The sequence below is a fragment of the Castor canadensis genome, chromosome 3, assembly GCF_047511655.1.
Source record: "Castor canadensis chromosome 3, mCasCan1.hap1v2, whole genome shotgun sequence".
Taxonomy (NCBI): Eukaryota; Metazoa; Chordata; class Mammalia; order Rodentia; family Castoridae; genus Castor; species Castor canadensis.
The window spans coordinates 37,436,444-37,461,027 of record NC_133388.1 but is presented as its reverse complement, the minus strand read 5'-3'; the positions used below and the strand labels follow the sequence as shown (position 1 = coordinate 37,461,027).

Sequence of the window (24,584 nt, the reverse complement as noted above, 5' to 3'; positions counted from 1 at the left end):
TCACAAAGTGAACTTATAAAAGATGCTAAATGATTCCTACAAAGATTATAACAATTCAGGCATGAGAGACAAAAAAGTTGGCAAATCTAGCATTTCTATTTATTCAAGCTCTTTTCAGCTACATATAATCAGATTAAAATAATGTCAATTTAATTTGAGTTAACAAGAACTCTACACACAAAAAAATAAAAAGCATCAAGAATGCTATTTGAATAGGTTTACATCCATTATCACTAACAAGAGCCTAACACCCTAAGAAACTATTACGGGCCTCATTTCAACCACTCCAGCCCTAAATGTCCAGAATCTACAAAAAAAACCTTAGACCTTAACACTGCTGTATTACAAAGTGTCAAACCAGGTTTATATAACAAAGCAACATAAGTCACACTGTCTTGCTTTTTTTTTTTTTGGTGGGACTGGGTTTTGAATTCAGCGCTTCATGCTTGCAAGCAGGCACTTTACTGTTTGAGCCATGCCTCCAGTACATTTTGTTCTGGTTATTTTGGGGGTGGGGGGGTGGGGGGGGAGTCTCGTGAGCAGCCTGGGATGCTTTAGAACCACGATCCTCCAGATCTCAGACTCCAAGTAGCCAGGATTATAGTTGTGAGCTACTGGCACCTGGTCCTCATTGTTTATATTAAGAAATTCCTTTCAAGATTCCTATATTTTAAAATGAATTTAAAATATTTTTAAAATATCTCATCTTTTAAAAATGTTTTGGTATATGTGTTTTTGACATGCAACACAGCAATACCAAATATTTTAATATAAATATCTACATATCAGAAATAAACCTCAAATATGGCTGGAGAATAGAATCAAGTTTACAGGGATTACTGACTGTCCCAGATCATGGTGGCCCCGGCAGATCTGTAAAGCGGCCACAAGAGGGCGCCGTAAGCGCAAAGTGGTGGGGCAGCTCTTCCTCCCTGTTTCCTTACCCTTTCCAGAGAGCCAGGTGGAGCTTGAGCTTTAGCAAAGTGGGGAGTTTCTCTGGAGCCAGCATATCCATAGGTTATTTGAAATCTTTTTATTTGTTTGACATAGGTGTTTACTGCTATAAACTTCTCTCTTATTGCTCATTTTATTGCATCCCATAAGTTTTGATACAATACACCTGTAGGAAAAAGCACCTGAAATAGTTCTTATTTCTTTCTACACAGAACAGCAAATGGAGGCCCAGAAAGGGGGAAGAAGCCCGGGATGTGGCCTGTGATCAAGCGTCACTGCCCCAGGTGAAAGAGCTCCCCTGGCTGAGCCCAGGGAGGAAGGGAGACGGTGAAGGCAGTGGAGAGGTGAGAGCTTGGGAAGACACAGAAGGAAGCAGAAACCCACCTTCCACGGAGATGTCCTGGATGGCAAATCGAAGGATGATTGTCCAGATCATGCCCAGAGTCATTTTCACGTTCCCGTCCACAATTTCTACAGAAGTAGCAGCAGGACATGTTAGGGCGGGGTGCAGCAGGGCAGAATGAGCCTCCTCAGAGCTCCTACCTAACTCATGTGCCACCTAAGAGCTGGACGCCACAGAGCCCTGCTTCTAGAGGAAGAGGGGATTTTTATTCTTATGTGTTTAGTTTTGTGCTAGGGTACACGCACTACCTCTGAGCTACACCCCAGTCCCTACTAGGGAAGTTTTTAAAAATGGGTGCAACCCACCAAGACAGGAGCCAGGAGAGAAGTCTATTTGGGGCACAAGGAAGGTATACGTGATTCTACTTGGGGACAATGGGTATGTCAGGAAAGGTGACCAGAGAAGGGTTGCCTTAAACACCTGTCAGGTGGTCACCAGCTTGACAGGCAACAGGGTTTGGATTTCAAGCCATTTCTAATGTGCTGCAACCCCATGAGCTGGGGGCCTCTGGGCAATCACAGCTCTCAAAATAGCCACCCCACACACAGAGAGGCAGTGTGAGCAGCAGAAAACTTGAGAGTTTTCTAGAATGTCTTTGTGAGCGATCTGCTGTAACTCACAAAGCAACCTCCTTATGCCAAGAGATGAGCATTAAAATAGATTTTTGTTTTTAAATCATACAACGTCAAGATCACAACTCAGAGATTATGTGCTACATTTAGTCTAAACAGCAGTTTTTAGATTAAATGCTACAAATTCTATTGAATTTTTTTTTTTTTTTCTAAACAGGCTTAGAGGCAGGGAATACCAACACAAATAAGCCCTGATTTTAAGGAGCCTGAGACATGGAGGGGTTTTTTGTTGTTGTTGTTGTTGCTTTTGGTGGGACTAGGGTTTGAACTCAGGGCTATGTGCTTGCAGAGCAGGTAGTTATTTTGGAGACAGGATCTCTCGAACTATTTGCCCAGGCTGGCCTCCAACCATGATCCTCCTGATTTCAGCCTCCCAAGTACCTAGGATTACATGTGTGAGCCACTGGCACCTGGTCTTGGTGGCTGAACAGGTGAAGCTCAAATCAGACTTTCCTTCTCCTGTTGTTTGCACACCAGGCGACAGTAGCCTGACCCATGGGAAGGTGCTCTCAAATGAAAGCAGCTAACCAAGGACTATCTTTTTTTTTTCTTCCCTCCCGCAGCACTAGTTTGAGGGGAGATGTAACAGACGCATGAGAAGAAAAGGAGTCATTTCGAGGGAGTTCTGACTCCATTAGACCAGGTCCACTGGGGTTTGCGTCCCACACGTTCCTTAACCAGAATGGATTCCAAGAAGAACGCCATGCCCTCCCTCCAAGGCAAGGGCCAAACTGCACGCGGCTCTACGAACAGCAGGGTTCAAAAAGCAGACTGGTGTGCAGCCACAGATGCTTCTGGAGGGCAAGCAACCCCACTGAGTCTGTGTGGGGGTGCTGGGCCAAAGAGACCAGAGTCTACTTAGGACACGGGACAGGATGTGACTCTTCCTGCTAACACCAGATACCAGTGGGCACAGTCCCTTGTTGGGTTAGAAAGACAGCCACGGCAGTATACAACCGTTTTCATTAACACAGCCGATGCTTTGCAGGCATGCTGAAGGGAGGGAAAATCACCATTAGATTCAGCGCGTAAGCCACGCCAGCGGCTCACACCTGAAATCCTAGCTCATCAGGAAGTGGAGATCGGGAGGATCTCTGTTCGAGCCCAGCCAGGGCAAAAAGTTCTTAAGACTCCAACTAAACCAATAAAAGCAGGGTGTGGTGGCACATGCCCCGTCCCAGCTACAAGGGAACAGTAAGTAGGAGGGTCACGGACCACCTGAGCATAAGTGAGGCCCGATCCCAAAGATAACTAAAGCAAAAAGGGCTAGAGGAGCGGCTCAAGAGGTAGAACACCTGCCTAGCAAGCATGAGGCCTGAGTTCAAACCCTACAACCACCAAAAAAAAAAAAGAACCAGTTCATAAAGCTATGACTTTTTAAAAGGTACTTTTACTTTTTTATCTGTAACTATAATGGATTAATATCTGTAACATTTAAAGAGTTTAAATTGATAAGAAAAAGTTTAAACTCTCAACAGGTAAATAGGCAAAAGAGATGAATACACACATCACAAAACATGAAATACAAATAACCAATTCAGAAGAATGTTCAATCTTGCTTAGAATCAAAGATATTTCATTTTTCCCAGCTCTTAAATTAGCAAAGCTAAAAAAAAAAAAAACAAAGAAATCTTAAAAACAGACACCTTGGTCCTTGGTACTGGAGCTAGAAATATAAATTGGCTTTAAAAGGAAAAAAACAAAATTCTGGGAAATAAATTGGCAATTCAGAGCTAACAGCTTAGAGCTGTTGGGTTTTTGACAGTGAAATTCTATCTCAGGAATCCATCCCTGGCCTGAGAGCTGAAATGCAGAGTAAGGTTTCTGTCACAAAATGCCTATTGTTTCCTTATTTATCGTGGCCCCAAATTGGGAGCCATGTGAATTACAAAGTACAAAGGATGACTGAGTAAACCCCCAGAGCCTGTCACTCCTCTGCTCAAAACCCCCATGGCTTCCCACCCCACACAGCATGGAGGCCAGTGGGCTCCTGCTCGTCCCTCCCTGCCACACTGGCCTCCCTAGATATCCAAGTGGCTTGTCCCTCCCCTCCCTCATGTCACCTCGTTGACCCTCCCCTAAGCACCCACTTCACTCCCTGCTTTATCTTTCCCCATCTGACATCCAGACATGAGTATTCTCTCTCCCCCTTCAAGAATGTGGGTCCACAGGGTCAGGATTTTTCCTGCTCTGCATTACTGCTTTTGAGTCCAGTGCAGTGCCTGGCACTGAAAACAATGCCCACCAGCACTGGCTGAATGAATGAACGAGCGCTAACAGGCACTCACACACCGTGTGAATGGCAGATATATGCAGGCCTGTCCTTGGCCCCCCGGGAACACAACAGCACTCAGTCTCTCCCAAGGCAGGCCCAGGTACAGAAGGAATGGAGCACAGCTGTGCTCACTCGGACATTAATGCAGCCGTTACACAGTGCATTCATGAGTTTTTATTGACTCAGAAAAACATCTTTATAAATGAAAGCTTATGGACAATATTTCTACTTCGTGTTTGTTGTACTGGGGTTTGAAGTAAGGGCCTCGCACTTGCTAAGCAGGTGCTTTACCTCTTGAGCACCGTTCTGCTTTAGAATATTTTTCAGACAGGGTCTTGAGTTTTTGCTCAGAGACTTGGACCATGACCCGCCTACTTATGTCTTCTGGGTAGCTGGGATGACAGGCACACATCATCATGCCAGACTTATTGGTTGGGATGGTAGGGTATTAATAACCTTTTGCCTGGGCTGGCCTTAAACCACCATCCTTCCAATCTCCATCTTCCAGGTGACTGGCATTACAGGTGTGAGCTCTTGTACTTGACAAGGGTTTAAGTTTAGAAAAAGTGGTAATCCTGCAGCTTGGCCTGCCTAGGAATGGGCAGCTATAGTGCTGGCTGCCCTGCACCTGGCCTCTCCCCTCTCTGGCCTTCACCACAGGCGAAACACTTTGGCTTCTGAGCTCAAGGCCTGCAGATCTGCCTTCCTTGGAGCTCTCCCAACAGGCAACTTCTTTTGAGGATGCCGTTCACTCTCGTCCTTCTGCAGAGCTCCCCCACCCCAGGCTGAATTCTCAGTCATAGCAAAGCAGCAGTTTTGCTCCAGCAAACAGAAGCGCCAAAGATGAACAAATGGGGTGTGTTCAATTAAGAGTCCCTGTACCACCCAGGCACATTCCTACCTGACTCCTGTCCCACCCTCAGAGAGTGACGGGAACTCAACCTAAAGGGCTCCCCTTCTGGTCCCCCAGAACAGAAGATGCCTTCTCAGGCATCACTATACAAGCCAGACACCTCATCCCACAGGCAGCTCCAGGCAGGGGGCTGGCTCAGAAAGCTGGGCCCAAATAGATGGTTCCAAGGCCACAAGTGGGTGCCACAGGACAGCCATGGGGTGAGATTAGCAAGGTCTGGCATGGCTGTGCAGCTGCCATTTGTGATCTACAGGGAGCTACAAAGCTACTCACATCCTGTTTGCTTGGACCATTCCTCCTCCTCCCCCCTCCAGGGATTCAGTCACCTGCTCATATTCAGAGAGCAGAATGAAAGACGTGGCACAGATCTCACATGACAGCAACTATAGGCCACCACCTCCCAGACACCACTCTGGCTACTGCACCCAGTCCCCTCCATCCTGATAGACGTTATGTCACTGAGAACACTGCCAGGCTCTCAGTACCCAAACACTAAGTGTTCCCTGCCCAAAGAGTTAAAATTGAAAAGTCCTTCTCTGGTCCCCCTTTCTGGAGAAATCACAACCATTCATCTGGACCAGGTCTCCATCCCATGAAGTCTAGACATTCTAGAACCCAGGATGGGAGAAGAAACCTCAGGGGTTGATTATAACTCCCCTATGCACTGGTTCTAGCCTCCACTGAACAGCTTTGGGAACAGGGACTACAGGATCTCCCACAGCATGGTTTTTAAGGCTCCAGATGTCGTCCAGAACCAGTCTGCCATAGACCTAGTTCTGCCCTTTTAGGGTCAACCAGAGTCCAGTCCTCATACCACATGGTAATCTTTCAAATGCTGGGGGGTAAAAAGGCTGCCTTCACTGGGCTGGTCCCCATGCGCAGCCTTCAGCAACCCAGGATGCATCACCATCAGGACTACCAGCAACACTGTGTACCCCACCTCTGGGAATGGTCATTCTAGTAATCCAACTTGCTGCCTTTTGCTTCGGATCTACCGCAGGAAACTGCATCTCATTAAAAAACAAAACCAGCGGCTTGCCATCCAGCAGGAACCTCATTGGGGTAGGTTATTTTCAGGAAGCCTCAGCCAGACACACTGGCTCAGGTGAGAGAGTGGAGAACATGTCACTTTAGGCCTGGGTTCAAGGGGCTGGGGTACCATGGCGGCCAGGTGCAGCAACCCGAACAGCAGAGTTGGTGATCAGAAGTTCCGCCAGGTGTGTCAGCTCCTGTCACTGTGCTGGGCGGGCGCAGACCTGACCTGCATTCACTGCTAAGGTGAATCGGCTGTGCAGGTTCGGTCCTGGCTCCAGCAGTGCCCAGCAATGTGGGAAGAGAGTTAGACCTCGGCCCTCCTTCCCAACACCTGGGTTGAAGCTGCTCTGTCACATAGAAGCAGTCTGCTTCAGTCTGGGATCAACTGATGACAGCCTTCCTCTTTGCAGCTTTTCTGGGCCTCTGTTTACTTAGCTGAAAAATGGGGCTGGTCATACCCACTCTGTGAGCCTGGCATGAGGGTAAGGAGGCCATGACCTAGAGAAGGCACCCTGCTGAGCTGGGCATGGGTACTAAAACGTGCTCTTTTCTTCCACCTCCCTTCCTCTTTGGTAGAGTTAAAATTTTTCTTTTTCTTTTTTTTTTTTCAGTGAGTTGCCAATTCTTCCTTTCTAAAATTCTGGATTTCTGGCTTTTGAAGAACTTGAAGATTGTGCAGCACTGGACCGGTTCTCCAGCATAGCAACAATTGGTTCCATCTGTATGGTGGCTGTCCCTTTCTCAGGGTAAGCTCCTTCCAGCTCTCCAGTCCCCATCCAGCCCACATCACACCTCCTTCTCCTTCCCTGCCCTGGTGGGCATCTCAACTGCACAGCATCTTCCTTGGCTTCCCCTGCCTGAAAATGCCTGCCAAATTCCTCCCTAACAGAACGCACTGTTCTTGTCTTAAGAGACAGAGAACATCTCCCAGCCACAAAGCAGAGTATGCACAAGTCCATCACTAAGCACCTACTGTATTTCGCTGCTAGGAGCCAGCTCACGGGCTACAGAAGATCCAGCCTCTGCCACGAGGAGCTCGCAGCTGCGGGGGTGCCAGGATCCAGTAAGGCATGGCCTACGGCCACCCCAAGCCTTAGCCTGAATTCCAGAAAGCCAGGGGTCAACCAACTTCTTCTATAAAGGGCAGGCCACATGGCCTCTGAGGTGACTACAGAATTCTGTCACGGTGGGCAGAAAGCAGCCACAGATGACACGGAAACAAGTGGGCATGGCTGTGTTCTAATGTTTACAAAAACCTGTGTCAGCTGGACTCAAGCCCACATGCTGCAGTTTGCAGACCCCTGCATTCAAGTTTCTCGATTTGACGTATCAACGTAAAACCCCTCCATTTCTAGGAGAAAGGGGACTTGAGAGCATTCTGCACCTATGGATCTACCAGGAGCAAGACCACCACCCTGGTGAAGGACAGACCACTCTCTGGTGTCACACAGAACTAGAGTTGAGTTCTGGCTTGGCCGCTTATGGAGGATGGGGCCTTGAGCAAGTGATTTCTCATCATAAAAGGGGGCAAAAATTAGAGCTACTCACTGCACTGCGGTGGGGATTAAGTGAGATTGCTGGTTAAAGGGCTCTGGCATAGTATTTTCCACACAGCAAGTGAGCACCACAGTACAGCCTGTGGTTGTATCTTGAATGAGTGAAGAAGAATATGTCATCTATAGCTGTCAAGCTCTGGCATCACACAGCAGGTGTCCAATAAAGGACTCGCTGAGCCCTCAGGTCATGTTAGCAAAGGGCCTGGTTAGAGTTCTCCCACCTCAAACCCTTCAGAGCCACCACAATTCATGCAGAAGTCACACTATCCTCTTCTGTTTAAGAGCATGCCAATAATGGCTTAAACAACTTTTTAAAAAGTTTTCGAAGGCATGGGAAGAGAGCCAAAAAGCTGCTTGGGAAATACTATGAAAAATGTTGCTTCACAGGCTGGGCATAGTGGCACTCATCTGTAATCCCAGCTATGTGGGGGGGCTGAGGTAGGAGGCTCAAGGTCTGAGGCTAGCCCAGACAAGAAGAACAAGACCCTACTTGAAAAATAACTTTAAAAGAAAGGGCTGGGGAAAGTAACTCAAGTGGTAAAGTACCTGTTTAGCAAAAACAAAGCCCTGAGTTCAAACTCCAGTACCACCAAAACAAAAAAAGAAAAAGCTTTTGGGGGAGCTATAGTCTTCCCAGGAGCCCCACCAGCCTCCACCCAGCCACAGAAAGCTCCCTTGCAGGCAGCAGAGTACAGTCAAGTGGAGGTGCTAAGGACCTGCTTCCAAATGCTCTAGTGATGTGCGGGCCCAGGAGTCAGGGCAGAAAGGGCCAAGGAAATTAGGCCATCCACTCCCAGGGCAGCCGGGTAGGTCTTGCTCACCTTCTGCTCCGATGGACACCAGTTTGACCCCCTTGCTGGCTATGAAATCCAAGGCTTTGTTGACATTGGAGATCTTGTGCACCCGCATCTTGCCTCTCTCTGGCTTGGCCAAGCGTTCTCCTGATTGGACCAAGAGGGAAGAAAAGGGAGGTGAGACGTGATTGTCCAGGTGCCAGGGCCACTCTCACCACACCTCATCCAAGTTGCATCCTGGGATGTGTGTGCACTGGAGTACCCCTCAGCTGCTGGAGAATGTCGCCCTGGCAGGGAATGAAGTAGAGGCAGAGTCCACTGCCTCTTCTCTTCCACTTCTCAGATCAAAACCTGCATGAATCTGCTCAATGTTCATTTATTGAGCCCCAAATATAAGCCGTGTTGGCTGGGTGGTGGGAATATGGGGATGAACAAAATACTTTCTTGCCTTTATGTAATTATAGTCCAGTAGGAGAGATGGGGCCTCAAATAAGGAAACACAAATAAATACATACAATGAACAAATACCAAGAAGGATCAGGAGGGGGAGGAAGGAATTGAGGAATGGGTAGAGAAGGCCTGAGGCTCAAAGCCAGACAGAACAGCACGTATAAAAGCCCTGAACTCTAAGACTATTTCACTAGGGGAAGGGAGTGTAGGTCACATTCTAGAGTATTTTGAAAAAGTCTCCTGGTGTTGAAATGCAGCTGCCTATAGCGCCCCCTCCCCATTTGGGAGCCACTGCTCTTGCCTGCCCTGTTACACTGCCTCCTGTGAGCACCCATGGCTCGGCTCCAAGTCAGTCCACTTCCTCCCTTCCCCCACTACTCCCCACCCCCGCCCCAATCACTTGCCACTCGGGCTTCAAGGTCAGAAGCTGTAGGGAGCAGGGTGAAGGAGCTGGTTCCCCAAATACAGACTGTCGGGGTGGGGAGAGGGGAAGCATGTGTCTAAGTGCTACCTGCAAGCCATACCTAGGGCAGGGACACATAACTTTCAGAGTTACTAAGGGGTCAAGGACCTCAAAGCTGAACTCATCATCCTGGAGCTAAACCCCAGACCCCCTAAGCCTGCCATGATCTTCAGCCCGAACCAGCAGCACTTGGCCTGGGAGAGCTCAGAGCTGACAACTGGGCCACCGGGCCCTGCCCACCCTGTTGGCAGCAGCCCGCCAGCTTCCGGAAGACAGTAGACTGCTGCTGCAGATGTGCTGGGCTGTCAGCTCCCAGGAAGGCCCAGCTGCTTTCTTATTAGACCAAGACTTTCCACCGGGGGCCACTGCACAGCAAGTCCACCATTTCCCGCCTAGGAGCGATGCCACCAGGACACCCTCCCTACACAGCTGGAGGGACACATTACCACATCCCTCCAGAAGCACCCCAGCCCTGAGATCCCAGCAAGCCTGAATCCCCCACTGCTCACCAGCTACACACACAGCTAAAACCAGACCTCCACATGGACACAAGGAGACCAGACTTAACCAGGAGAGGAGGGGAGAGACTCTTAGACCCAGGCAGCAGTTCTGAAGCTTAAGTCAGCACAAAATCACCTGGAGAACTTGCTAGGCTGCAGATGTCCAGCTCCTCATCCACCATATACTGATTTAGGGGCCTGGGAGTCTGCATTTGACCAGCAATCCTGCTGCTTCTGGTGCATGTGATCCAGGGACCACAGTCTGAAAACCTCTGTTGGCAGCATCCCCTTCTCTATCCCCACTCCAGCCAGGCACCTTCAAAGTCGCAGGAGGAAGAAGCACAGTGGTCTCACCCACCCAACCTCTGCCAGCCCTGGGAGTGGGAGAGATGCATGCACTCATAGAAAGGCCTGGCCAAGCTCCCCACAGACAAAAGCTGGAGGGTTCACAGGCTACACTGGGAATCATAGGAGGAGCCCAGCTCTGGGCATCCAGTCATCCTAATATTTCTGGGGCAACACCTGACTGCTACATACAGTTCTAAGGACATGGGACACAGAGCTGAGGCAGCACCTGCCCCAACGAGCTCAGTGGTCAGAGACATGACAGAGAAATGATGTCAGTGCCAGGAAGGGACAGCCAAATCAGAATGGAGGGGGGTGTGTCATGGAAGCATTCCTGGAAGAAACCCCCAAGGTGAGTGGTAAAGAATGAAAAAGAGTAAAGGTTAGGCTGGATTTTAGCTGGGGCCAATGCAGGAGAATGGACATTCTTAAAAGCAGAACAAAACAGTACAGGAGTTCCTCAAAAACTCAACATAGAACTACCACCCAGAAATTCCACTTAAGTTTATACCCAAAAGAATTTAAGGGATCCCCAACCCACTCCAATTTACACACTCATGGCCACACCAGCATTATTCATAATAGCCAAGAAGTAGAAACAACCTAAGTATCCAACATCAGACAGATCAACAAAATGTAGTACATACAATTCAATGGAGTATTATTTGGCCAGAAACAAGAGAAAAATTCTGACATCTCCTACAATGTGGATGACCCTTTAAGGACATTTTCCAAGTGAGATAAGCCAGTCCCAAAAGGATAAATATTGTATGACTTCACTGACATGAGGTACCTAGGATGTTTAAATTCATAGAGACAAATTCAAAAGGCCAAGCCACGATGAGAGGAGAACAAAGAGTTTGTATTTGATGGGGACAGAGTTTCAGCTTGGGATGATTAAAAAAAGTTCTGGAGAGGGATGGTGTGGGTGGCCCAACAGTGTGACACTGTATGTATGCCAGTGAACAGTAAGTACACTTACAAATGGCTGAAATTAACAGTTTACATTAGGTATATGTTAACACACACACACAAGACCACTATACACAGAGCTTTCACCTGAAAAAGATGTATGGAAAACTGTTTCTTTAAAAATGACAGTAGAGCAAAGGCACAGGTTGCAGGGCGTCCCTGTCATCTGGGAAGAGCTGAGTCTCCCAGTGTAGCAGAGGGCCTGAGGTCTGCTACCTTTTTGGGAATAGTTAGTTGAAAACGAAGCAGGTGCCAGCTCCCGAAGGATCCCACGAGCTCTATTAAGGAATGTGGGCTCCAGCTCGAAGCCCTGGGGAGGCACGCAGGCTTCTGAGCAGGGAACAGCGTGACCATATTTGGGCTGGCAGACAAGCTGATCCCAGACTGCAACAGAGGGGATGGACTTAAAGGAGGAGGGGACGGGGTCCAAGGCCTTCAAGGTATCATCTAGGAGGGAGGTGACACAGGCCCACACTGACACCTCAGTACCAGAGGTTAAAAGTCAGAATGCAAAGAACCAAATGCCAAGTTGGAAGACCAGCAGAGACAGCTGTCTGTGATCCCAGATGATGGTAAGGACAAGATGAAGACCATAGGAGGAAGAGGTTTGCTGGAGCCAGGAGTGATAGCTACAGTTTAGGACACACCAAGAGGACGTTGGAGACATGGGAACATGGATGTAGTTTGCCTCCAGTGGTTTGAGGATTGGAAGCTTGATCCTAGTGTGGCACTGCTAAGAAGAGAGACCTAGTGAGGTTGTTGGAGGAGTGCCCTCAGAAGGAACTGGTGTAGTTCTTATGAGGCCCTGGTTAGTTAGTGCAAATGAGTTGTTATGAAAGAGAGAGCCTGGCCCCTTGATCTTTAGTTTCCTGTCTCACTATGTGATCTCTCCCTCCATGAAGAACCCAGACTCAGGTATTTTGTTATAGCAACAAATAATAGACTAATAAGCCCAACTAGGTTTGGTATTTAAGAGGGGGCTCATGGGTTTGGTATTTAAGTCTGGCTGAGATTAGGTCTAGACTCACTAGCATCAGCACAGGATGGCTGAAAGAACAGCTAAGATTGTCTGGTTTATGCACCAACACTAGACACTCAGGGCCCACCAGCCTTTACAGGATGGTGCAGGAGAGACATCCACAAGAAAGCTGGCATGTACATTCAAGTGGAGCTGTGCCTCCAGACAGTTGAACAACCTGGTATCTGGGTAGCAGCCTGGGGTCACTTGGAGGCTCCTAGCTAGGTAGTAGTAGAACCAGGTTTGAGGCTGTTCTTGTCCACAGAATCCTGCCATTTTAGAAAAGGAATCTCAGAAACCATTCTTCAGAACTCCTCTTGTTGTAATTGAGGATGTTCACACAGAAAAAGACTTGTTTTGGACAAGTCCAAGACACCCATGTGGTCAGTGACAGAACCAAGATCTCCTAAGTCCTGTCTCTAACTTGGCTCTAGAGACCCAAAGTCAGTTACGATCACAAACAGAGCAGAAACAGAGGGACCAGGATAGAGCCCGAGGGAACCCACGTGCCCAGGGTCTGAAGCCACCTCACCTGAGATGACTTCCAGCAGCAGCATGAGTTTCAGACCATCCCGGAAGTCCTCCTCGATGTTCTCTATCTGCGTCCCCGCCTTCCGGAGGTGGGAGTTGCACCATGCCGTGAACGTCTGGCAAAGGGAAGAAGGGCAAGTGGTCAGTGTCCTCCCTGAGTTCCTGATCTCTGAGGCCCTCAACGCTCTTCAGGACCCGTTTGCCTCATGCATCTTCCCCATTGCTCTAATATAAGGTGCTGGCAGTCTGTCGTTGTCATCCTCAGTGGACAAGCCATTTAGCACGGCCAGAGAGGGTGGATGCTCATGCAGCAGATCCCACAGAACCTCTCGGTATGGTTGTTCCAGAGACTCCACCACCTCATCAGCAAGCAGGGAGCTCTTCCCAGGACCACAGCCCAGGCACCCTATAGAGCTCACCACCAGTGGGCGCCCGGGGTGCATGAAGCAGTACCCACCCTTAACACGTCCCTTCCCACTCCTGCTCCAAAACACCATCCCAGCCGCGTCTAGAGGTTCCACAATTCCATTCTTAGCAATTTCCCCGTGGTAAATTAGTTTCAGTCTCCACGGTCCTAAGAGAGAATAAGCCAGAGGTGACTTATAAGTCCCATTGGTGCCTTTGGATAAATCAGATTATGAAAGCTTTTTCCATTTGGCTGCTGGCTAAGGGGAGGGATTCGTTTTCATTAGAGATTAGAGTTCAGAGGTACAGTGTCAGGATAAAGAAAAAGAAAAGGAAGTGGCCAATGTGTCCATTGAGTGTTACAAAAGCATGAGGAAGGTTTCCAGAAAGGGAATGGAAGGAGTTTAAACACAGAGGCCATCAACTTTGTCGCTACTCCTCTATGAAGCAAATTGTGATCAGGCAGACACCAACCAAGCTGCCCTGTGCCAACAGCACCACCTAGTGGTGGCTCATACAAGGAACATGGTGACTGCAAGATGGCAAGGAACAAAAGTGTGAGTTTCTATTTCAAGCATCCATCTAAAACTTGTGCCAAGCTCTCTCTCTCTCCAGCTGACACAGTCTACGCAACCAGAGAGAAGAGCACTCTTGCTTTAGACAACCCATTCTTTGGCGACTCCAGACTTCCCTGCACCAAATGGCACCATCAGCTACATGGCAAATGCCTGTGAGCTGATGTCCAGCTCACCCACAGCAAGCAGATCACTTATAAAAACCATAGCATGCTACCAATGTCCTCTCCTAGGGAAGGTCACAAGACTCATGCCCCCGCCCTGCCCTGGGGAAGTCCAAAGTGAAGCAATGCTGAGTGAATGGGGTAGGGGAGAGGCAAATGGCTGCCTAGCAATATCAGACAGCCTATGAGCAGGAAGGAGGGGGATGGAGAGATGGGAGAAGTAGGAAGCATTGAGACACACACCCCAACTTTGGGTCTCACCTTTAAATTATGTCTCACTAGCAACTTACCAACAAAGGATGCCTCTTTCTCCCTCATACTGTTGGCCAGTACACTCCCACGACAGGGAAAAGGGTGTGCTATCCCATCAGCACACAGATCAGATCAGATCGGGATGGGCAGAGGGTATATATGGATTCCTCAGCCTGGAATGTCCGGTATAGACCTTGATTGGCTAGCTCACACTTGTTCCAGGACTGGCTAAAGACGTCACCTCCTTCAGGAGGCCTGCCCGGGTTGGGTGCAGAGCCCACAGCATTCCACATTCACTTCATCACTGCCTGAACCCCATGGCATGATCACTGCTTAGACAATGGTAAGCCCCACGCCTCTAGACCAGGAGCTCCTGAAGGTAGAGAGTCAGTGGTCAGCTCTGAATCCTAGAGTGTCAGAGCAGAATCAGGACTATAGCAGTGAACAAAACAGCAAAAGTCTCAGACCTTGTGCAGCAGATATTCTAATGGTGGAAGGGTTGGGCAGCTGAGAGAATCTGATGCAAAGCTGGAGGGTCCTGCAGACTCAACTGCACCCTGCAGGTGATGCTGACTGGTGGGGGCAGGGAGCAATGGGACCAACAGTGCTCTCAGGGACCCTCAGCTCAGCGCAAAAGGCTGAAGCAAGGCAGCAAGCACTGGATCCCCTGCCCCTAGTGTTGGCTCTGCAAACGTGGTGGGGGAGGAGAGGGCCCTTAGCTTTCAGTTTCATTTTCTTATAACTTTTTTGTTGGTATTAGAAAATAGTAAAAAAAAAAAAAAAAATGGTTGTGGTGGTACACATCTATAATCCTAGCACTCAGGAGGCTGAAGCACGAGGATCATGAGTTTGAGATCAGCCTGGCTAGATAGTGAGACCCTGTCCCAAATATATATTTTTTAAGTCTTTAAGTACAACTGACTTTGGTTTTGCACAATCTCCTCCAGCTGTCATCTGTCCATATGTCACTTTGGCCCAGTATTATCACACTGTATGTTCACATTGGGGCCAGGGAGGGGAGTGTCTTGTTTCATTGATCACCATCTGGTGCTCCCCAGCCCCTTGCTCTCATCACCCCTTCCAGGCCCACCTTCTACCCTTGGCTGAAGGCTTTTTACTGCCCCGCCCCCAGCAATTCAAAGGGACAGAGAGCTGCAGGTCCCATGTGGCCAGGGTCCTGGTGGGAGCCCAGCAGGGGCTGTGAAACCTCTCTGTTTACTAACCTGGTCTTGAGGAGGGGTGGGGTAAGAGGAAGGAAGAAGAGGCCGATTTGTTTTGTAAGAAGACACTGCTTAAGAAAGAGGCAGATGCTGTTGAAAGTAGCCAGCCCCATTTCCTGGGGAAGCTGCTGGAGCCAAAACCACACCTGTGTTTGCTCAGGTCTCCTGGACAAAGCCTGCGGCTGAGCCTCTGAAGGAAGTTTCACTGAAGTCCCAGCCCCCAGGCCTTCGTCCCTGGGCCCCCCATAGCCCTGAGTACCTCCCAAATATTAAAGTTCCCCTTAACAAACAAGCCCAGGCATGCGGGGGGAGGGGAATGGGAGTTGCTCAATGGGTAATGTCCACCATTTGCTGGCTGTGTGACCTCCTGATTAACCTCCCTAAACTTCAGTTCTGTCAGCAGTAAAACGGGGACAGTCAGCATTTCTAAAGTCAAGAAGATTAACAAAACTATTGACAAAGGGCCTGTCATTTAGTAAGTGCTCAATTAACAAGAAAAGACAAGCTCCCCTAAACATGTTGAGAGCCAGGCCTGGGAGTATTGGTCCCCAGTACTCCAACCCCATAACCCATCCCTGCCTATAGCCACCAACTTGCCTGTCAAGGTCACACCTCTCCAGATGCTGTTCTGAGAACTCTGGAACTGATGTGTGGCAAGAAAGGCTAAAGTTGTAGCGTATGCAGAAAAGCGGTGACTTTGACAGTCATTGTCAGCACTCCCAGCATGGGGACTAACTGAGGGCTGCAAGGGGGGAAGAGGGCTGCCCCGGCCTCCTCCCACACCACACACCTATGATCGCCACCCCAGCGATCCAGCATGGAGGAAAAGCCACAAGCTACACTCATTGGCTGAGACCCTTGGTCCCACAGCCTTTCACACGGACGCCCAGCCTGGTGGGCAGGGCTAGTGCTACTCCAGAAGGCTGAGGGTCCAGCCCCACTCACAAAAAGGGCAAGGGACCATAGGACCTCCTGATTCCAGCCAGGCCCTGCTCTGACTCTCGTTGGCCCCAAGTCTTCTTCAGTCCCCTCTGGGGCCCATGCCTGGACTCACAGCAGGCCCAACATGAAGACAGGAGGAGACAGGGATGCTGCTGGTGTCAGGAAACATGCTAGGACAAGGACCACGCTGGGACATGTTCACAGAACTGCAGCCAGGGCCAGCTCCCTTTTATTTTTTTGGATATGGTCTTGTACTTTTTGCCTGGGCCAGCCTCAGACTAGGATCTTCCTACCTGTGCCTTCCACATAGCTGGGATTATAGGTATGTGGCACCAAGCCCAGCCCTGCCAGCTCCTTTCTGTACTTCACTCACTTCTGGTTCAGCTACTGTCCTCTGAGGGTCTTGCACATGAAGGGAGGAGTGGGCAGAACCTGGCCCTGTTCAACCTCTTGCTACCTTGACATGTTGCCTACGTCTAGTGGTCCAAAGGTGGCTTGAGGAAGTAAAGAGTGTCCTCATCCAGCACTGTAGCTCAGGGTTGCAAAGAGGGGCTCCAGCCCAAGAAGGGATCAGCCACAGAGAGAGAGAAGTACCGTGTGTCCCTTCTCCACAGACCAGTCTTCTTTTCAGATTCCTCTACCATATCCCCAACTCTATCATTAACAACTCTCAATGAAGGACAGCCTCCCAGCTCAGAGATACCAGAAGGTGCCTTTAAGCCACAGAGGCCGATGTGAGCCTCAATTTTCACATCTATTAAAAAAAAAGGGGGGGGGGCGGACCAGACCATCTTCCAGGCATGACAGAGGTAAAGATTAAATGAGAGACTACTAAAATTGTAACATTGTTAATTTATATTAGCAATGACAACATTTAAGTGTGCATGATCTTAGACCCTAAAAGGATGCATGAATAATGACACCCAGCAGGGACGTGGGATAGGAAGGTTACCTCGTACCAAGGAGCTGAGCCACTGAAGTCAAGATTCATTTATAGGCTTGACCTTGATAGGAGGAAGGAGGAGTAAAACAGGAGACCCTGAAGCACAGGAAGGTCACAGGCTTGCACAGGATCAGGTAGCAGAACAGTCTAGGCTAGAGGCCTGAGTGGTACAGCACCTGCCTAGTAAGTGCAAGGCCCTGAGTTCAAACTCTCGTACTGCAAAAAAATAGTCCAACGGACTGAAAGGATGTGATCAATATGAAGACACTTATGTGCAGGCCAGGTCTGGCACTGGGTAAGAGACCTGACTGCTCTCCTCAGAGCCCACAGCAGGATGACAGCAACTGGATGAGGGTGATAATGGCACCTATCCAGGGAGCTGCTGGAAAACTAATGATCCACTTAACACAGTGATAAGGGGCAGGGACCAGAGTGGCTCCCCGATGATAGCTTCCTATTGTTACTGTCAGCACAAGAGTCAGGGCTGCGATGAAGGTGAGATGACAGGTTCGTGCTGTGCACAGACTTCATTAAAGGTGTTAGAACTGGAAGAGATGACAGGCAGCCCTCAGGTCAAACCCTTACCTCACAGCTGAAGACACATGGACCAGAGAGGGTGAGTGGTTTTACCAAGACCACACAGCTGGGTATGGTCACAACCATGCCCCTAACTCCAATCCCTCACACTTTTTGCTCTCCAGGGTGACATTGGATTTCAGGTGCAGGTGTGGAGGGTGCTGGGAGAGAACAGCTGAACCAAGGCCAAGATGTTAAATGTCCAAACAGGTGGCCTGACTCTCATAGGGTGTCACTGTAAACAGGTCACTGTTACATGAAAACAACAACCAGATGGACAGGAAGTTGAGCTGATGGAAGGACAGTTGAGTAGACATGGATGTCAGCCTCTCTGGCAGTGAGAGGTCAGGGAGGCAGAGCCTGGGGGTTGGCAGGTGGTGGAGGGTGTGAGAGACCACCCGGAAGGTAAACAGACCAAACACACACCTGAAGGGGAGTTGGGAACTGAGGTCACCATAAATACTGGGAGACCCTTAGTGGGGAGTAATAACCTCGCTCGAGGTGCAGAGCCGGGGACGGGCCATCGGGGAGGAGTGAGCTCACAAGAGGGGCCTGGAGGCAGGCTGCTGTCCCTGAGTGACTCTGTGCAGGTGACCTCACTTCTCCAACCCTCCATCCCCACATGTGGAAGATGGGTATGACACAGACCACCTGGAATGGAAGTGGGGACAGTGCCATGACACGTGCAAAGTGCCAAGCACAGCCACCCACACAGCACAACACAAAGCGGTTGCTATCACCAGAGTGAAGGACAAGAACTTCGGAAAGATTAGAGTTCAAGGAACACAGGACAGACCCAAAATCAGACTGCAGTATGTCACCTGCCCCAAATGCAAGGGTGGAGCAAAGTTGCTGAGGGGTCAGGAGCCCCTAGAGCTGAGCTGAGAAGGTTCTCTGTGACTCTGATCCTCCTCGAGCCAGGCCCCCTGGAAAATGTTGGTGAGACCCGTTTTTGGGGGGTTTGGGGCTTTTTTGGTGGTACTGGTGTTTGAACTCAGGGCCTCACGCTTGTCAGGCAGGTGCTCTACCACTTGAGCCGCTCCGCCAGCCCACGTGAGACGCGTTTGAAGAGTTGAGGCCGCGCAGAGCCCGCACCTCAGCCCTTGGGCAATCAGAAAACTGCCTGTTGGGGGAGGGGCTGTCACCACCACAGGTTGTTTCGCAGCATCTTTGGACCGTAGCCACCAGATGCTGGTAACCCCCATCCCAAGCCGTGACACCCCAAAATCATCCCGCCTTTCAGAACCTGGTCTAGGCCACAAACGCGTGCCACACATCATAATAAAAACAGCATTTTGCTCATGAAGCACTCACTGGGCCAGACCCTCTGCTGAGGGCTTCCTCTCTAAAACCCAGTGTCTTTACCACACTGCTGTAACAAGTGCTCTTCCTCTCTCCTCTTACAGATGAGGACACTAAGGCGCACGAATAAGCGAAAGGGGCCAGGCGGAAGAAAAGTAGTCCTCAACTCCATGCGTTCTTCCGCATTTTTGTTCAAACAGTGACCCTCGTAGCGATCCTTTGTTGTTCCACCCACCAGACGTCAGGACTGCAAATATTCTTGTAAGGACAAGTGCATGTGGGAGCTAAGAAATGACAACTAGAATAAGCCCTGGTACAGGCAGGAGGCAGCCAGAGGACAAAGCAGCCCCTTCTGGCTTGCACACGTGAATGCAGCTCCTCACAGTCACACCTCCAATGAAGAAAAGCCAGAAGTCTGGACTCTGTGAATTCCCTCAATTTCTCAATGTTACTACAACTTAAAACATAAGACATTCCACAGACCACACACACATGCCACAGGCTAACTGAATGAAGACTCACTGGGTCTCTGGTTCACAGTGGAAAAGCATGGAATCTGAGTCTGCTACAGAATTATACACACGAGTTCGTAGTAGACACCTGGACCTACCACAGGTAACACTCCTAAGGAGACCACTGGTAACATGAGCCATCTGGGAATCTGTAGCAAGAGCTGAGGGGACTTCTTACATCTGAACCTGGTCAACAATCAATCCATTTCACAAGGGACTATAATTAGGTGTGCTACATGCACACCACCATGCCTCCTATGAATTAAAACAAGAGTATGTCATTTGTTACATACGCAAAATAGGTTTCTGCTAAGTTCACTGTTAGGGTGGGCACAGTGACAGAGCCCACAGCAAGTCTCTGTGCACAGACTGATCAGAGGAACTCCAGAAGAAAGTAACTGGAAAAGGCCTAACCCCCTACTCCAATTCTGGGACTCTAACCTATGTAAATAATGCTAAAAAGGAAAGGCGATATACGCACAAAAACATTTTTGCCAGCCTTATTTAAGAGGAAAAAAATTAGAAATAGTCCTAAATTATATTAATAAGGTAAGTTAAGTAAATTATGATTTATTCACTTTATGGCCAAATGATGGATTCTGAAATGTTATGGAAAAATGCTTGTATGTAATTTACTAAAAAAAAAAAAAAAATCAGGAATAAAACAGTACATGCTACAGATTTAAAACTCTGAGCAATCACACAATGACAAATGTCTCAATCCAAGCACACCCAAATGCATGAGAGTGTCGCAGGAGCTGAACTGTCTGGGATCCGCTGCTGCTTCCCTCACCCCGTTGCTCGCCCTGTTGCCTGTAAACATGGCTGGTCTGTTGCACCCTTCTCCCTCTGATTCACTCCTTCTGCACAGTCCAGGCCATCCACACTCGACTGACCTAGCCAGAAAGGACACCACTGACAAAGGTGCAAAGTAAACCATGCTGCTGCCAAATGTTGGGGGACAGCAGGGCCACCTCACCCCCTGTGCCCTGTAGCCTCACGTGCTGACCACACCTCTCTCCAGGCATATCTTCCCCTCTCCTGGAATCAAGGCCACCAGCGCTGGGTCACTCCAGGCCAGTTATTGTTCATGGGACAGGGGTCAGGAAGCCTGGGAGCTGCCCTGGCTCAGCCAGGCATGTGACCTCAGCTAAGTTAACCACTTCCAGCTCTGGAATCCCAAGCTAGTCCCTCTACCTTGTCTAGAGCCTACAACTTTTCCAACCAACCTAAAACAGAGTATCCAGCAAGACAATAAATTCCACAGGGACAGTCACATCTCAATGGACCAAAGCAGGCTCAGTGTCCCAGTCTCCAGACAGCCGGTTTCTGACCCTCCTAAACCAACAAAACCTTTTAGTCCCTAAAAGCTGAGGACACCTGAGGCTCTGGGAAGGCAGCTGCCTCCAGGGAGATAGTTCAAGAGGGAGGACGAAGAGGGGTGGAACATCTGCTTTGCACAGAATCCTTTTTGTTTCTTTTGAATTTTATGCCACATGCGGTCATCATCTATTTTAAAAAGCTATGCAAATTTTGCTGTTATCTCAGACCTCAGTGATGGGATATTGGAGACTTCTCATTTCTCTGGAATCATTTAGGGAGGAGGGTGTTGGTGCTCGTGTTTGGGGAGGAGGGGTGTTTCCAAAATAAGAAAAAGACAAAAAAGGGAAAAACTATCCCCTCTATTTGAAAAGAATGAGTAGGAGTAGTAGATACTTTTAGAGAAAGGGCTCTGTGAACTTTCAAGTGCGTATCAGTATAAAACATTACAAAGAAAGTCCTAATTTAGAACCAGGACAGAGGACAAGACAGCGATCAGGCACATACTTCCCCCCAATAGCTAAGATGGCAACGGTTGACCATAGGGAGAAAAGGGCGGTATGCTGGTACAAGGTCCCAGAAACACCCAAAGGAGCTTTGAAGCCTCTTAAAGGCAGCGCGGGCCTTCCAATGCAAGCTGGCTTCCCCTCCGGGGGTCTTCCTCTCCCTGGAGCAGAGCAAGCTGGACACTGGTCCAGGTACAAAGAGTCAAAAGCACAACTCATCCCCACCCCCACCCCCACCCCCACCCGCTGCCTGAGATGCCCAGGGCTACTAGTCAGAGACAGACCCCTGCTGTGGAGTGCCAGCATCAGGCCAGCGGCCCTTGTGTGCTGGGCCAGAACATATGCTCAGGGTTGAGTTTCCTGCCACACCGATGGTTGATGGGGAGAGTCACTGGCAAGCAGCCAGGAAGAGTGAGCTCTCCCTTGGGCCACCCTAGAATCCCTTGAAGTCCCACATGCGTGGGGGTCAGTGTGGCCAGGGCATGGACCCTGGGTGGTTTGTCTAAGCAAAGACCTGCCTAGAAGTGATCTCAGATGCCAGTGTTCTTGTAATATAAACAGGAGTATCTAGTTAACTTATCAAGGGCTGACTGCCAGCCTTTCAAAGCAAGCCATCAGCTGGTTCACCGCAGAAGAAAGGCAGAGTTCTCCGGAACAGCTCCACCCAGGTCTATTTACTTTCCACCCACCTGGGAGTGGCTTCTGAAGAAGCTCACAGCCACAGGCAGTCTCCTCGTGATCTCACAGACTGCCCCCCACCCCACATGAATGCTGGGGTCCTGGAAGCTCAGAGTACAGGTGGCCCAGACTGCACTTTGGAACCTAACAGACCTGGGTTTCAGCTCCAGCCTAGACCTCTCATTAGCTCTGCCTCCGTGGACAGGATACTAATGTCAGCCTGAGGATCCCCATCTGTAGAATGGGGGTAACAAGACCTGTAAAGGCACAGAATGAGAGGACCAAATTAGGCCTAGATGTTTAAAGACTTAGTCCAGTGCTAATTTCCACAGCAGATGCTTCAAAATGCTCACCCAGCCAGTCCTCAGCACTCACTGGCTGTGTGACCTTGGTAAGTGACCTTGGTTAACCTGTTGACGCCTCAAAGGCCTCGCCTGACAAATGGGGATAAACTATGTCACTATTTTGCAGGGTTATTGCCAACAGATACAAAACAGTCAGCAAGATGTCCTAGAGTGGCTGGGCACCAGTGGCTCATGCCTGTTATCCTAGCTACTTGGGAGACAGATTGGGAGGTTGAGGTTCCAGGGCAGCCTGGGCAAATAGCTGCCAGATTCCATCTCCAAAATAACCAGAGCAAAATGGACCAGAGATGTGGAGCAAGTGGTGTGGCTCAGGCTCAAAGGCCTAATTTCAAACACTAGCCACTCCCCCGCCCCAAAAAAAAAGAGTCCCAGCCAACAAATGGCTGTCACATGCCATCCCCTTTCTATTTAATCAAAGTTAATCATTTACAGATCTCCAAGTCTTGGCAAGAAAGAGTTCCTATTATTTTTCTCCCACTGATGAGGAAACTCAGTTCAGTTTCCGGCCAGAGTAAGGAGACTAGAAGGTGGGGCTGCATTTCCTGGTTTGTGCCCACCTTCAACCTATTTCAGGAGACAGAGTGCCAGCCACCCAGATGGTGATTAGAGCCAAGGAGGCTGTTTGACCTAGTGAGCACACCTGTGTGGAGAGGGCTCCCAGGACTGCCACAGGCCCAGGCACCACGCAGGTGAAATCTGATGGCCCTGGGAGAATTCAAGAGCTGATTCAAAGTCAGATGGACATATAATCCCAGTGAAGAAGCAAGGTCTGTCTGTCCTCTTAACTCCTGGCCAGTGAGAGTCAACTGCTCCCACCAATTTGCCCCAGACTCCCCTCCCCTAAAGACCAAAGAGCCACAGCAATTGCCCAGCTACCACAAGCTCTCCACTATGGGCTTTCTAGCCAGGGACTTGTAGCTTGGCCACACTGACTAAGCCTTGGTTCCCAAGTCAGTAAAAGACAGAGATGAACCTTCATTTCACAGGGATGTTGTGAGCTTGTACAAAAGACTCCTTCCAGTGACAGACACTAAGTACTCACCAGAAGCTAAAAACAAAACCATCCACATGGACAGGGAGCCCATTAGTGGTGGCTTAGGGCTGCAGGCAGAAGGGATGGGGTAATAGCCACTGTTAGGGGTTCTTTTTCAAATGTTCTAGAAGTAATAGCAGTAATGGTAACACATATGTGTGGATATACAGATATTTAATTCTATATTGTAGAATTGTATCTCCACAGAGCTGGTTTTTTTTTTTTAAGAAATAAAATGTTCCAGAACCCCACTAAGTCTTTTATACCAAGATTTTGTCTTTTTTTTTTTTTTTCTTTTGACCCATTGCAAGAAACCTGTGTCAAAAGCCAGTGTGGGAATGCTGCTCCCTGCTGCTGTCCTCAGGTTTGCCCCACCCTACCCCACCCCCAGCGTCTGGAGTCTGATTCTGGCCCTTGCAGATCTGACAGCACACAGACCTCAACAAGCTATAGCTCACAGAAGCAGCCTGTGCATTCCTTCCCCAAAGAAGGAAAGCCACCTAAAAGTGAGCTCATTTGGTTTTTCTGGAACAGATGCTAAGAGCTACAGGTCACCCAGTTACACAGAGAACTTCCCCGATGACAAGGACTGGGCCTGGCCTGGTCACACAGTATGAGGATCTGTGTTCTGCCAGTCCCTAACTTGACTCCTTGTGTGACACTGAGGCCTCAATGGTCTCATCTGAAAAATGGGAATGATCAAATCCACCCTCTTTTGGGGATGTGGAAAGAATTAAATAGCATGACCCTTGGCTTACGGTAGAACAATAAATAAATAAATAAAAACCAGTTAGCTCTATCCTCTGTCCAGAGTCACTTCTGCAGAATGTGCTGTGCTGACCATTAAAAAGAAGCCCACCTGGATTCCAAGGCCCCGTGTGGAAGGAAGCTCCTTTCTCGGGGGCAAGCCACTTAATTTGCAAGAAAGAAAAAAATACGGAGTGGAAAAA

The 24,584-nt window shown here is 49.1% G+C and overlaps 1 protein-coding gene across 3 annotated transcripts in view; it reads right to left on the bottom strand.

The window, feature by feature from the left end:
• Window positions 1-24,584, bottom strand: part of Actn1 (actinin alpha 1) — a 94,605-nt gene that overhangs the window by 31,487 nt on the left and 38,534 nt on the right. For all 3 annotated transcript variants that reach the window (XM_074067707.1, XM_020163138.2, XM_074067708.1), the window contains exons 2-4: window positions 12,843-12,957; window positions 8,590-8,709; window positions 1,339-1,425 (exon numbers count right to left, since the gene is read on the bottom strand). In XM_074067707.1, the coding sequence (XP_073923808.1) occupies window positions 1,339-1,425; window positions 8,590-8,709; window positions 12,843-12,957 (322 nt within the window). The remainder of the gene's footprint in view (window positions 1-1,338; window positions 1,426-8,589; window positions 8,710-12,842; window positions 12,958-24,584) is intronic.